Source organism: Erinaceus europaeus, chromosome 4 (genome assembly GCF_950295315.1).
Source record: "Erinaceus europaeus chromosome 4, mEriEur2.1, whole genome shotgun sequence".
NCBI classification, from domain to species: Eukaryota; Metazoa; Chordata; class Mammalia; order Eulipotyphla; family Erinaceidae; genus Erinaceus; species Erinaceus europaeus.
In genome coordinates this window covers 28412383-28427818 of record NC_080165.1, presented here as the reverse complement: position 1 = coordinate 28427818, position 15436 = coordinate 28412383, and the positions used below count along the sequence as shown (strand labels likewise).

Genomic DNA, 15436 nt, shown 5'->3' with positions numbered 1-15436 from the left:
CTGATAGCTCTCAACCCTCTCTAGAAAAAAATACTCAAATCTATGTACTTACAAGTGCTCTGTTGGGTCCACACCCAGGTGTTGGTCTTTTCCGTTTGGTATACTGTGGTCAATAACAATTGTTTCTGTATTTGCTAAACAAAATCCATTGGACCTCATGATTTCTGAAAAACGAAAGCAATAAGGTAAGTATTTAGAGGGTAGAAAATTGAAGTTTGGGGCTTATGACAAGCTCCTTATATACCCTCTACAACTACTATCTTCCTTTTAAGAAAACACAGCATCTTTGAGAGCCCTTCTGGGGCCCTGTCATGCAGATTCAGGGGCCCATCCCAGCCTCCATAGATGTCACACCTGCTCACCCTGTGCTGAGAGGCACAGCTCTTGTGCAAAGAAGATACCCTGGCTGTTCCATCACCCACCCCACCTGCTTTACTGAAAGACCTGAAGCTGATGGACCAGCCACTGAGAAGGCATCCATCAGTCTGGGGTTTGAATTCTGGTTCATTTAAAGCTGCTATGGGACTGCCAGAGCTTCTCCACCTTTTTAAGCTTTCTTCTATGTCTGAGGAGAAATAACAGAATCTATTGCTTTGGGATACAGTGAGCGTCAAAATGAGATCACTGCATTTCACTCTTCTACTCCAAGTAATTCTGCATGTGAACTGATTATTTATCAATAAACACACATTCAGAATAGCAAAGAAGATGGATTTGTATGTATGCTTATATTGGCATGTATGGATTTAGCTTTTGAGGTGACATACAGGGCATAGAAGAGGTGTGATGGAGGTACACAAGTATGTGACAGCTAACAGCATAGACCTAGGAGCTAGAACCTGCACTCAGCACAACAGTAGGTTCCATGATCTTGGGACTCAACTGGAAAAGTTTCAGAAATGTGCTGGACGGTCTCCAAAGATCCTCCCAATGGTAAAAATCCAGCCCTAGATTATTAGATGATGAATCATATCATCTGCTATTTAAGTATGAATACAAGTGTGGCTTGACTGACTCACTTCTAGTATGGTGGTGTAGTGTTTATGTCTATTTCCCAGGGTCTGTGTCTCTGTCATTTCCCATAGGAGATGTGATAGTCTCTAGGTTCTCTGTACAGCTGGTATAGGTGGGCTCTGTGGTCCTCAGTGCCTCTCAAATCAGGCCTTCTCTGGATCTTGTCTCAAAACAAACAAATAAGCACATGCTTGACATATACTCCAAGTCCTTGTTTTCCCAAATCCAAAGTTTTTTATCTTTCCACTGAGGAAATAACACATAAGCACACAGCTCAAAATAGCCTTCCTGTCCGCCTCACACAATAAGGGTATCCCTTGTGGCCTGCATGGTGTCATCAGGCATCTGACGGCCTTATTTATTATTTATAAAATTAAAATATCAAAAAGACTATAGAATAGGAGGGGTATAATTCCACACAATTCCCACCACAAGAGTTCTGTATCCCATCCTCTCCATTGAAAGCTTTCCTCTTTTTTTTGGAGGAGGTATTTTAAACAAAATTTCTTTATTGGGGAATTAATGTTTTACAGTTGACAGTAAATATAATAGTTTGTACATGCATAACATTTATCCACATAACAATATAACCTCCGCTAGGTCCTCTGTCATCTTTTTCCAGGAACTGTACTCTCCCCCCACCCACCCACCCGAGTCTTTTACTTTGGTGCAATACACCAACTCCAGTTCAGGTTCTACTTGTGTGTTCTTTCTTTCTTTCTTTCTTTCTTTCTTTCTTTCTTTCTTTCTTTCTTTCTTTCTTTCTTTCTTCCTTCCTTCCTTCCTTCCTTCCTTCCTTCCTTCATCCCTTCCTCCCTTCCTTTCTTCTTTCTTTTTCTTTCTTCCTGGGCTATTGCTGCGCCTCATTGCCTGTACTACAACCAATCCACTGTTCCTGGAGGACATTTTTCCCATTTGCCCTCATTGTTGTTGTTGTTGGATAGGACAGAGAGAACTCAAGAAAGGAGGGAAGACAGAGAGGGGGAGAGAAAGATAGACACCTGCAGACCGGCTTCACCACCTGTGAAGCGACCCTCCTGTAGGTGGGGAGCCGGGGGTTCGAACGGAGATCCTTATGCCAGTCCTTGCGCTTCTTGCTATGTGCACTTAACCCACGGAGCTACTGCCCAGCCCCCTAAGCTTTCCTATTCTTTATTCCTCTGGAAGTATGGACCCAGGATCATCAAGGGGTGGAGAAGGTGGAAGGCATCTGGTGCTTTATTGTCTGGGACAATGCTTCTTTTCTTGCATCTCGTCATAATTAAGGTAAATTTATTCCCATGCATGGATTTCTTTTTCTTCTGTGAAGTTGCCACTGTGTTTATTTTAATCTTCCTATGTACTGGATTTTCAGTCTTTTCAACTTTTCTTTTTTCATCAAAGGGGAAATTATAGTAAAGTGATGGGAGCAAATCAGGTTTTGTTCTCACCCCTACAGAACCAAAATGACCAATCATCAATCCAGTTTGCCAAGTAATTGTTTAAATTTCCACATGACTTTCTGGAGAAGTGACAGTTCACTGTCTCACTGGCCTTTTGCAGCACAGACCAGTTAGTCACACTTGACCTGACATCAGCACATAGGGCTGCCCTGCCCTCACCAGTCAGAGCCCTTCTTCAAGCCTCTCTCAACCCAGCCACCATCCTCACAAGAGCTAACTTATAAAGCCCACAAGTCACAAAAAAGAGCATCAGAAATCAACAGTGCAAAAAGAGCAAAAAGATTTCTACCAAAAGCTGAAAAGGCAGATTCTGAAAATGACTGAATCAGAATAAAAAAAAATTTTTAAAGATTAAGATTTTCCTCACCTCTTGATTTAAAACACATGGCAACACAGAACCACTTCTTGTTTGCTTTTATTAACTGACTGAATTCTGTCTTAGGAAGGATGTAAAACCTTAACTCCTTTCTTCAATTACTTGGCTGAGGGAATGGTGGGGGTGGGGTGGGGGTGGGGTGTGGTGGGGAACCCACAAGTTAAAACATATGCCACTGTGATAATTCAGAATTTAGTTGAACATAATTGAAGAGTTCACTTGCATAAGATGTCTTCATCCTACTTACATGTGAAATTTGGATCTCTGGAAAGATGAAATCCTTACCAGATGAAATCTCCCTGTAGGCAGGGGCTGGAAGGTTTGAACCCAGGTCCTTGCACATTGTAACATGTGAGCTCAACCAGGTGCGCCACCACCTGGGCCCTTTGCCGACTTTTCTAAATTAGCTAAATGTATGTTTGCTGGTAAATAATTCATATGCAGAATTAAATAGAACAGAAAAGTAAAGAGCCCTATTTGGTGTGAAACGTGCACTAATTGATCTTGTTTTAACCCCTGCTGTACCCCAGAGCAGTAGCTACTATTATCCCACCTCAGACACAGAGGAGACTGTAGAAAGATGGGGAAACCCATGCAAGTCCCACAGCAGCACTAAATGAACCTGGACATAAACTCAGACTGGTGGATGGCCATCTTCCATCTTCCAAGACTCTGTCCACCAGCTGTAAGCCCATAAAGACATCAATATTTCTGGTCTTGGAAGGCAGCTTGGATCATCTGAGGAAGCAGCTTTCTGGTGGTTTCTTCTTTAAAGAATGCGTCTATCTTTATCTTTGTCATTGATAAATGTTATCTTGGGGAAATGGGTTGAGGTGGTGAAAATTTAGTTCTCCCTAAACTCTCTCTCATTAACCTCACTCTACCAATAAATCCTGTGATTCCTACTGTGGTGTTGCCTAACCATGGCTATACTATATTTTTAGCTGCAGCCATGTTTTCATAAGCCGCACATACCGTCAATGCTTCAATTTATTACTTCATAGAGTTCTTTTCTTTTTTTCTGAAGATATTTAGTTTCAGCCCTGGAAGTTTTCACTTCTAAGAATCTAAGAAGTTTCATACATTGCCTCCCATTTGAATCCTTCTCCATTATATTTTCAGTGCATTCCACAGCAGGAAGAGACCTAGAGCAAAGTCTTCTTCCTAACTGATCAACAGTGAAAATTAAGATTAAGATTGTATATAGATTACATAGATAGAAAAGGGAATTATAGGGGGGCCGGGAGGTGACACACAGGGTTAAGCAAAAGGACCAGGGCAAAGATCCCAGTGCGAGCCCCCTAGCTCCCCACCTGTAGGGGTGTCACTTCTCTCTCTATCTCCCCCTTCCCACTCAATTTCTCTCTGTCCTATCCAATAAAAAAGAAAGAAAGAAGGAAGGAAGGAAGGAAGGAAGGAAGGAAGGAAGGAAGGAAGGAAAGAAGAGAGAAAAAAAGGAGAAAAAAATGGCTGCCAGGAACAGTGGATTCATAGTGCCAGCAATGAGCCCCATTGATAACCCTGGAGGCAAAAAAAAAAAATTGTATTATAGTTCATTTCCAGCACTCCTTCCACCCCCAGTCCAGATGATCAGATTTTGTGACTAAAATCAATCATATCAGGCAGCCAGGTCAAGACTATGGTTTAATCTTCACTAAACAGACATATCATGATATAGAACAAAATTTCCCTTTACCTGACAACATTTAGATTTATGTGGGAACAGACAATTTGAATGGTAGAACAAAATTAAACCAAGCATCACCAAAGATTTCTCCCTCCTCAATAACTCCTGCCACTACTGTCCTTGCTAGCTGGTACAGTCCTCACTAGCTGGTGGCTGGCACCCTCTGGTGGAACCCCAGATCAATAAGTCCTACCAACATTTAAAGAGGTTGTGGCCTAGTACTTCACAGTAAAGAGACCTCTGTAACATCACAGTGGCCAGCACCTGACCCCCACGCTTCCATACAAGCCACATCAGAGGATGTTGGGTGGTAGCACAGTGGGTTAAATGCACTTGGCACAAAACATAAGGACCGGCGTAAGAGTCCCGATTCAAGCCCCCGGCTCCCCGCCGTCAGGGGAGTCGCTTCACAGGTGGTAAAGTAGGTCTGCAGGTGTCTATCTTTCTCTCCCCTTCTCTGTCTTCCCTTCCTCTCTTCATTTCTCTCTGTCCTATCCAACAATGACAATAAAACAAGGGCAACAAAAAGGAATAAATAAATTTTTAAAAAAAAGGCCACATCAGAAGCTTGAGAAATCATAAAAGAAAAAAAATTCAGAAGAGCATTTATATGTCACCTTTAGAGAGAAGTCTATTCAGATCCTCTGTCTTGTCCATTTTCTCTAACCTGGTTGTTTTATAGTTGAAATTTATGAGTTCTCTATGAACTTTGGATACTACTAGCCTTTATATTGTTTCTAAAATTATTTTTTAATTTTTTAAATACTCTCCACTATTTGATGAGACAGAGAGAAATTGAGCTGGAAAGGGGTGACAGAAAGGGAGATAGAGAAAAAGAGACATCTGTAACACTTCTTCACTGCTTGTGAAGCTTCCCCCCTTCACGTGGGGACTGGAGGTTTGAACCCTGGTCCTTATGCATGGTAATGCATTCACTCAGTCAGGTGCACCACCACTAGCCCCCAGATATTAACCTTTTGACATGATTTGCAAATATTTTTTCCCATTCAATAGTTTGCCTTTTCATTTTAAGGATGTAATTTTTGTTATGCAGAACCTTTTTTAATGTGATGTAGTCACATTTATTTCTTTTTGCTTTTGTTTCCCTTGCCATTAGAGATGTATTCACAAAGACATCACTGAGGCCTATATAGAAGAGCTTGTCACCCTGCCCTATTCTCTGAAGGGAGACTGAGTCAACCCACTATACCACTTGAGGAAGACTGGCCCCGAAATGAGTGCAGCCTACAATGTTCTTAGCCATGACCATGGAGTGTGAGCCTAAATAACAGGGATTCAGAGCTTACATAGGCTCTTGTGCTAATAGATATGGGCCCTAGATCAGATCATGGGGGCCAGGCAGTGGTGTACCTGGTTAAGTACACACATTACAGTGCGTATGGATCTGAGTTCAAGGCCCTGATTCCCACCTGCAGGGGGAAAGCTTCATGAGTGGTGAAGTAGGGCTGCAGGTGCCTCTCTGTTTCTTTTCCTCTCTATCTCCCCTCTCCGTTCTCAATTTCTCTCTGTCTCTAATAAATCAATAAAAAAATTTTAAAAAGAGCTAATCATCTAGGTCAGATCAATGGGGTTAACAGTTAATGGTATTTATGTACTTTTCCCATATTCAGGAGCTACTCTCTGTCCTGATTCAGCTTTTTAGCCCTACTCTCAACTCTGATATCATCTTCCCAAACAATACTTTTAGTCCACTCACATACTAGATGTCAGGCTCAGGCAAAAATTACTGAAGTCATGGGCCACATGGAACATAACTAAAAGAGACTTCCTAGCTTCCTTCCATACGAAGACCCCCTCATTTCATTTGCCCTATTCCCACCTTTGGGGGCCTCTTTATTGAACAATTTGCTTTATATCATACTGCCTTTCAGCCACCAAGTTGCAGATGCTACCATGATGCCATACTGACCTCACCAATGTGTCCTGGACCCTCACCTCTCCAGAGCCTTACCCAACTAGGGAAAGAAAGAAACAGGCTGGGGATATGAACTGACCTGCCAACACCCATGTCCAGTAAAGAAGCAATTACAGAAGCCAGACCTTCCACCTTCTGTACTGCATAAAGAATGTTGGTCCATACTCATAGAGAGGAATAAAGAACAGGGAAGCTTCCAATGGAAGAGATGGGACACAGATGTACTTCTGCTATCTTACAATCTTGCTAATCATTATTAAATCACTAATACAAAATTTTAAAAATATTTTAAAAAAAAAGAGCTTGACACCCATGCTTTATTCTAGCTACTATATGAAGGAGCAATCCCAGCACTTGGTATTTTTTAAAAAGAAAGAAAGAAAGGAAGGAAGGAAGGAAGGAAGGAAGGAAGGAAGGAAGGAAGGAAGGAAAAAAGAAAGAAAGAAAGAAAGAAAACACTAATTCAAAGATAAGCCAGCATTCCCCACACTTATCCTATTTATAATAGCCAAGAGTTGGAATTTTAAGAGTCCATGTGACACAATGGAATTCTATTTAGCATAAAAAGAAAGAAAGGAAGAAAGAAAGAAAAGCATTCTGTCATTTGAAAGAACATGTATGGGCCCAGAGAGGATTATCTGAAGTAAAATAAGTTCAGTGGAGAAAGACAAAAATGAAAACAAATTTAAGGACAATATGAACAAAGTATTAGTTACCAGAAGGGAAAAGCATGTGGGGGTGAATAAATCAGTAAGAGGTGATTGACTCTATGGTGAAGGAAGGAAACGAGACTTGTGGTGGTAAGTCTAATGTAGTGTATACAGATGCTGACTTATATGATGTCATAATGCATTACTTTCCTAAGTGGAAGAAAGGGCCATATGCAGTTTCACAGCTGAGTGGAACTGACAGCAAGCAGGGTCTGTGAATGAGACCCAGTTAGGAGGAAACTAAATAGATGGTGATATGGTGACCAAATAAAAGTGCTATCGTGACTCTGACATGCCAGGAATGGACGAGGGACCTAGGACTTATCATGAGTCTAATATTTTGAGAAAAATCAATGAGCCTGGAAGGCAGAATTCTGGGATGACTGAGTTTATATTCCTCAAAGAAAGGGAAGGCTGATTGAGAGGGATGTGCTTAGACTCTGAGGTTCACAGTCCAGAGCTCCCCAAATCCATCAGTCCCTCCCAAATATGAGGACGACATAGAGTTATATGACTTGCCTGTGCGTGGACTGGCTCCAATGCTACTGTCAACACTGGTATCTTAAAGAGCATTTTTGGATTTACAATAAATAGTTTGTTGTCTTGATATATTAATTTCCTCACTCCGTGGCCATACAAGTATATCATGTAGTCTATCTCTCACAGGCTGCACCCCTACGTGAGAATTTATGCCTGAAAATACTAGATTGCAGTGAGGGCGAATGGTTCAGGAACCAAAAATGGGAAACTTGGGAAACTCTGCAGAGAAGGCCTGTGACTTGGCGCCTGATCCAGCAGAGCGGACAGGAAGAAGAGCCCTCCAGGAGTCAGAATCACTGGTGTGGAAGTGTGTGACAGGTGTTCCCCAGTCTTCCACCTCATGCAGGAATGCCCCCATTGGTCCTTGCACTAAGGCTTGAGGATCTGGCCACAGGTCTGCAACAGATGTTTGCAAACTCCAGATGTGCCACAGTCCAGCTGCTGCCGTTATGAAGTGCTCTGAGCTGAGTCAATGTCAGCTTGTAACCACAGCCATGTCCCCCTGCTAAAGGTGATGCCCTGGTTGACCACACTCTTCCTGGCTTACACAAGGTCAGGACCCTTGCCTTCTGAAACATGGACAGCGGGCCTCTGGTTCTGTCTGGAAGGCCTGGCTGAAACCCATGTACAGGAGCAAGCTAACGCTTCATCCTCATTGCTCAAAAACACAAGGAACATGATTAAAAATAAACAGGGGACTCTGTAGTTATTCCTGCCAAATGTCATCTTACTTCTTTCAACCCTTTAGGATAAACATGTGTTGTATATTTATGCAAGTCACTGACAAAAACAGGACATACGAGGGCCTGGGAATGTTCTGGATTGTTGCCCTCATGAGTTACTCAGCACAAGCAACTCTATGTCAGCCTGGGCCTTTCCCACTCACATGCTGGGCCCTCTGGTATCAGCCTGAAGCAGTAACTGTAACCAGCGCAGGACCTGAAAGGATTCTGCTGGTCTGTCCTCTCCCGTTTGCTCAAAACAGAGAGAAATGAATCAAATGGAAACACCAGGCTCAGGGCTCTGCTACCCAAACTAAAGAAAAGGATTTGCCTATGCTTTAGGTGACAGCATGCAAAAACCAACAGAGCCAGTGATTAGGGCTGCAGAGCCTCCTGTGAGATCCACTATATTAGGGTCCCTAGGGCCCAACAGGAATGCGTGAATATCATTGTCACTACTACAAAAAGTCCTTCATTTCCCTCTGGTCTGGATGAGCTAACTGGCCCAGCAGCACCCCCCAGTGGACAGTGCTTTCACTGTAACTGGCATCCCCATTTGGTCCATAGGCAATATCACTGATGCAAACGCTAGAAGAACTGATGCCCTAACTCCATGCTCTCCTTTGTTTACTGGCTGCTCTAAAACTAAGAATCAAGTCCAATGTCACATTAATGTCAACTATCTTATTTAGTCAGGCTAGATCACTGAACCCAGTGTCGACTTCAAAAAAACATGTTAATGTTTTCATTATATTACTTAAAGTTGGAGCTGGACAGTGGCACAGCAGGTTAAGCTCACATGGCGCAAAGTGCAAGGACTGTCATAAGGTTCTGGTTCCGCCCCCCCTTCTTCCCACCTGCAGGGCTATCACTTCATAGGCGGTGAAGCAGGTCTGCAGGTGTCTATCTTTCCCTGCCCTTATCTGGTTTCCTCTCTTCTCTCGATTTCTCTCTGTCCTATCCAACAACAATGACAGCAATAATAACAGCAACGATAAACAACAAAGGCAACAAAAGGGAAAAAAATGCCTCCAGGAGCAGTGAATTCGTAGAGCAAGCACCAAACCCCAGCAATAACTCTGGAGGCTATATATATATTTTAAAGTTAAGTCCCAATCTGTATGACAAATAAATCACTTTCAAGGAAGGAAAGGTGGGAACTATAGGTTGTAGGTAAATACACACGATTTAATGAAAAGTCCAGTGTTGCCTCCCATCCACTATTGTCATTACCTCGCTGAATTGTCTTTCTGGATCCCAAGGGCAGGGGTGTGCTTGATCACACAGAGGATGAAGCAGAATGTTTCAGGAAAACCACAACTTCAACAACAGTGCTGCCCCCCCAACCCTCCCCGCACCCCCCATACCACCATGAAACCACTTACCTGAAATTTTCACAGGGCTTTGGAAACTGGGTTGGATTTTGTGTACATTGTCATTTCTTAACACTTGATCCAGAGGAGACCTTTCAAAGAAGGTGAGCACAACTTCTGACCTGGAAAACTAGGGAGGAAGGGGAACAGCAGTGTTACTGAAGATGAATTGTCCCAAGAGGTAGCCCTGTCTTACATCACTGCCAGACATTTTATCCAAATGACCACACCAAAGAGGCTGCAGTCACTCCCATAGCCACTTATGTAAGACTTCGTGTGCTGGTGGGGATAGGAGGGGTGTGGGAATAATGTCTAGATGTTCTGAGTGCTTGTATATAGCTCCCTTCACTTTACAGTAAACACTGAAATTTCCACATCCAACATGAACAATCAGCATCTTACAGTTATATACTTAGTACTTAAATCCTAGGAGTTTGTGAGTCTGCTTGATCCTTAGTCCCTGCTCTGCACAGAGCTTACTGCTTCCATGCTGACACTTCCCTGGGCTCCCTCTGCTCCAAAACCCTCTCAGCAAGAACCTAGCTTCTGAATGGAGACCAGAAAGCAGACTGCAGACCAGAAACCTCCCTGCAGTGAGGAGTCTCATCCCTTCCCATAAATGTCCTGCAGGTCGGTCCTCACTTCTGCTTCTACCAGCAGAAAGACACACCTCTAGCACCACAAGTTGTCCCTTCCGCTGGAGATCTCCCTTTCTCCCTGAGTGACACTCCAGAACTGGGGGACACTGGATCCAAGCTGGACAGCCCCAACCGTCCCTACCTTACACGGCATGCCTATGATGGTCTTGAGCAGCTTCTCCACCTCATTCAGCCTGGTCTCAATGTCATGGGCATCCTTGATGGCCATCAGTCCTACAGTTGAAACAGAAAGGTCTGAAGTCAGAAAAACAGACCAGGAAATGGGCAGGCCATACTGGCATTCCCACAGCCAAGATGTCACCCTCCATTAGAGACATCTGGGAACATTTACTCAGTCTTGTGCACATGTAAAATGGAGAGTCCTCTTCTAAACCTCAAGTCCAGCAACTCAAGGAAGATGGGCATGTGTGCTGGAGGGGACACTGTCCACTTAAAAGGTGGGGATGGCCGAAGGAAGGCTGGACAACATACTCTATCTTCCACCTGGGGAAGATGGGTCCTGAAATTGGGGCAGCTTGGAACATTCCTACTCATGACCACAGAATGTGAGCTCAGACCTACAAGGATGCAGAGGTCACATAGGCTCCTAAGCTGAATATGGGACCCAGATCACATAAAATCAATGGGGTTTACATTCAACAACACTTATATACCTTTCCCATATTTGGGAGCTACTCTTTCCCCTGATCTAGCTTTCTGGTCCTTTTTCCAGCCATGACATCATCTCCTCAGACAATAACTTGGATCCCCCTGCATATCAGATGTCAGGATCAGGAAAAAAAACAAAAAACACTAGTATAGTCATGGGCCCTTTGGAATATAACTAAAATAGGCCTACTAGCTATCTACAAAACGGAGACCCCCAAATCTTCATCTACAATATTCCAGCCTTTAGGTTCATGATTAGTTAACAATTTGTTTGGCTTTATATGTTAATTATTCTTTCAGCCACCAGGTTCCAGATGCTACAGTGATGCCAACTGGACTTCCCTGTGCAGATGACACCACCAATGCGTCCTGGAGCCCCGATTTCCCAGATGCCCTCCCCACCAGGGAAAGAAAGAGACAGGCTGGGAGTATAGATCGACCTGTCAATGCCCATGTTCAGTGAGGAAGCAATTAAGAAGCCAGACCTTCCACCTTCTGCAGCCCATAATGTCCCTTGGTCCATACTCCCAGAGAGATAAAGAATAGGAAAGCTATCAGGGGAAGGGATGGGATATGGAGTTCTGGTGGTGGGAATTGTGTGGAGTTGTACCCCTCTTATCCTATGGTTTTTGTCAGTGTTTCCTTTTTATAAATAGAGATCATAAAAAAAAAGGTGTGTGTGGGGGGGGGGTCAGGCAGAGGTACATACAGTTAAGTGCACATAGTATGAAGTGTGAGGATCCATGCAAGGATCCCGGTTTGAGCTCTGAGCCCCTGTTCCTGCCTGCAGGGAAGACACTTTACGAGTGAAGCAGGTCTGCAGATGCTCTCTGTCTCTCTCTCTCTCTCTCTCTCTCTACCTCCCCCTCCCCTCTCAATTTCTCTCTCTGTCCTATCCAATAAAATGGGAAAAATGGCCACCGGGAGCACTGGATTCGTAGTGCCGGCACCAAGCCCCAGCCATAATCCTCTAGGTAAATAAATAAATACTATTTTTTTTAAAAAGGTGGGGATGCAATGCCAGCCCAGTAACATGATGGATAACTTGTCTGAGTATGAAAAGTGAGGATGGTGAAATAAAGAAACAGAAACCATCACAGTGGACCAGTTGGATTAGTTCCATATATACTCTAAATAGAACAAAAGAGAATGGCAAGATATTGAGCACTCAATGAGAAAGGCTTTCAACCAAGACTACTGTATCCTGCTTGACTATCATTCAGACTACATGGAGGCATAAAAACCTCCTCAGACAAGCAACAATTGAAGAAATCAACTACTACCAAGCCTGCCCTACAAGAAGTTCTGAAAAGTCTCATAAACAGTCACATTATCATAAACATGGTATATATCAGAACACTCTAAATTTTAGAATGGCATTAAAATATCCTCATTCTATAATATCAATAAATGCCAAAACGTGCCATTCTCTGAATGGTTCTAGAGGATCTCTGCTGGTGGCTTTTTCAGTCCTTCTCTTGCAGGCTTAACCTTTTGCAGAGCATTAACCGACACCGCATTGCTTCAACTCCTTGTCTTTTTACCTTGGCAAGTAATTTTTAATTGGATGTTATTTACAACAGATGTATCAATATGAGTCTGAAGCAGCCAAAGACGATGGGAGATACAAGGAAAACAAAATTGGCAAACAACCATAAATCTCAACATTGCTCAGTCTAACCCAAGAGTCAGGAAAAGAGAAGTCCAAGACACAACATTCTTAAGGGCGGGGGAGGTAAATAGCATAATGGTTGTGCAAAGAGACTCTCACAACTGAGGCTCTGAAGTCACCAGTTCAATCCCCCTTACCACCATAAACCAGATCTGATCAGTGCGTACTGTTAGTTTAAATAGAGAGGAGGCCTAGGCAGTTGTCCTTCTCTGAGCATTGCAATTTAGCAGAAAACTATCTGAAAGAGACAACTTGGAGTTGTGTTAGCAGAATGTTCTTTATACTTTAATTTCAGTAACCCCAAATTGCATTTCTTTAATGCTCCAAATCATTGGTTTTTTTTTTTTTAATTTTAATTTATTTTACCTTTTGTTACCCTTGTTGTTTTTGGTATTGTTGTTATTGATGTTGTCATTGTTAGGACAGAGAGAAATGGAGAGAGGAGGGGGAGACAGAGGGGGGAGAGAAAGACAGACACCTGCAAATCTGCTTCACCACTTGTGAAGCGACTCCCCTGCAGGTGGGGAGCCAGGGGATCGAGCTGGGACCCAGAGAGACACACACAGTGAAACACCAGAGCACTGCTCAGCTCTGGCTTACGGTGGTGCAGGGGATTGAACCTGGGATTTAGGAACCTGGGGCATGAAAGTCTGTTTGCATAACCATTATGCTGTCTCCCTCACCCTTTCAAAACCATTGTTTTCAAACAAAGTTTATATTGAAATGTATCTAGTACAACTTAATGAGCATTTAAGGAAAAAAAAAAAGGAGGAAAATTGCTGCTTTGCTGCCTGCCTGGGAGGTGACTCAATATAAAGTGTGAGGTCATGAATTTGCATCCCAGTATTACTTGTGCCAGAGTGAGACTATGGCACCGTCTCATAATAGAGAAATATATTTGCTTTTATTTTTAATTATTAAAATTATCTTTGTTTATTTATTGGATAGAGGCAGTCAGAGATCAAGAAGGAAGGGGAGATAGAGACAGAGAAAGACAGAGAGACACCTGCAGCTCTGCTTCACCACTCGCAAAGTTTTCCTCATGCAGATGGGAACCAAGGGTCCAACCCGGGTCCTTGTGCATTGTAATATGTGCACTCAACCAAGTGCACTACCACCTGGCCCCTAAATATGTTTTTTTAAAGGAAATGTAATAAAAAAATGAATGTATGAAATTAATAAAGAGACGGTTTCATAAATTTGCTTCACTTAAATATACTTGATATGTATTTCTTACCATAGGGTAAGCTTTTAAAAATTGGAATCTACATGTTACTGTTCTCCAAAAGCATTATAGACTATTACATTCCTGGACTTTTCCTTTGACTATCCATACATTTTTGTTCCCCCACTCATCTTTTAGAATAATGATCAACTGTGATAATTTAGGTATAACTTTTTCAATCAGCCTGGTTGAATCTGTTCTCTGAAAACACAGATATTTTTCGGTCATCCCTTTATACAGAGTTTTTAATGATTACTTTTTATGTATTTAACTTTCCTATGCCACACTATGGGCATATGAACACCAAAACTTTGTACTTCTCACTTTTATATTAAACCTGTTATACTAGAAAATAAATAAATAAATAAATAAATAAATGCCAACGGCCTAAATTCAAATAATAAAAGGCACAGAGTCAGAAGATGGATCAGAAAACACAACCCAAGCATATGCTGTCTGCAGGAATACTACCTAACTCAACAAGTCAAACAGACTCAAAGTGAAAGGATGGAAAACTATCATACAAGCCAATGAATCACAAAAAAGGACAGAACAGCTATTCTCAGTTTGACACAGTAAACCTTAAAATAAATAAAATTTTTAAAGAGATAGGGATGGTCATTACTTAATGCTTAGAGGATCAGTCAGTCAAGAAGTCTTAATGATTATTGACATCTATGCACCCAATGATAGGCCATCTAAATCAAACATCTAGATATCAAACATCTACTGAAGACCTACAGCAATATATTAACAGCAACATAGTAATAGTAGGAGATTTCAACATCCCTTGGATGTTAGACCAGAAACTACCAAATATGGGAGTCGGGCGGTAGCGCAGCTGGTTAAGCGTAGGTGGCTTAAAGCGCAAGGACCGGCATAAGGATCCTGGCTCGAGCCCCTTGCTCCCCACCTGCAGGGGAGTGGCTTCACAAGTGGTGAAGCAGGTCTGCAGGTGTCTGTCTTTCTCTCCCCCTCTCTGTCTTCCCCTTCTCTCTCCATTTCTCTCTGTCCTATCCAACAATGATGACATCGATAATAACTACAACAATAAAACAAGGGCAACAAAAGGGAATAAATAAATATTTTAACAAAATTTAAAAAAAAGAAAACAAATTTCTAAAAAAAAAAAAAAGAAAGAAAGAAAAGAAACTACCAAATACTTAGAGGAAAATATTGGCAGAACTCTTTTCCATCTAAATTTTAAAGGCATTTTCAATGCAACGAATACAATTACAAAGAAGACTAAATCAAAAATAAACCAGTAGGACTACATCAAGTTGAAAAGCTTCTGCACAGCAAAAGAAAACACTACCCAAACTAAGAGACCTCCCACAGAATGGGAGAAGATCTTTACATGCCATACATCAGATAAAAAAAAACTAATAACCAAAATATATAAAGAGCTCACCAAATTCAGCAACAAGAAAAC

At 42.2% G+C, this 15436-nt stretch overlaps 1 protein-coding gene and 1 long non-coding RNA gene across 2 annotated transcripts in view; one reads left to right on the top strand and one right to left on the bottom strand.

Annotated features, from left to right (window-relative positions):
• The window catches only part of LOC132538022 (uncharacterized), a 397739-nt gene that overhangs the window by 79618 nt on the left and 302685 nt on the right, over positions 1-15436 (top strand). The gene's annotated exons all lie outside the window — the stretch shown is intronic.
• The window catches only part of PXDC1 (PX domain containing 1), a 40246-nt gene that overhangs the window by 5581 nt on the left and 19229 nt on the right, over positions 1-15436 (bottom strand). Inside the window, exons 2-4 of the mRNA XM_007522202.3 lie at positions 10581-10672; positions 9813-9930; positions 53-164 (exon numbers count right to left, since the gene is read on the bottom strand). Of these exons, the coding sequence (XP_007522264.1) occupies positions 53-164; positions 9813-9930; positions 10581-10672 (322 nt within the window). The remainder of the gene's footprint in view (positions 1-52; positions 165-9812; positions 9931-10580; positions 10673-15436) is intronic.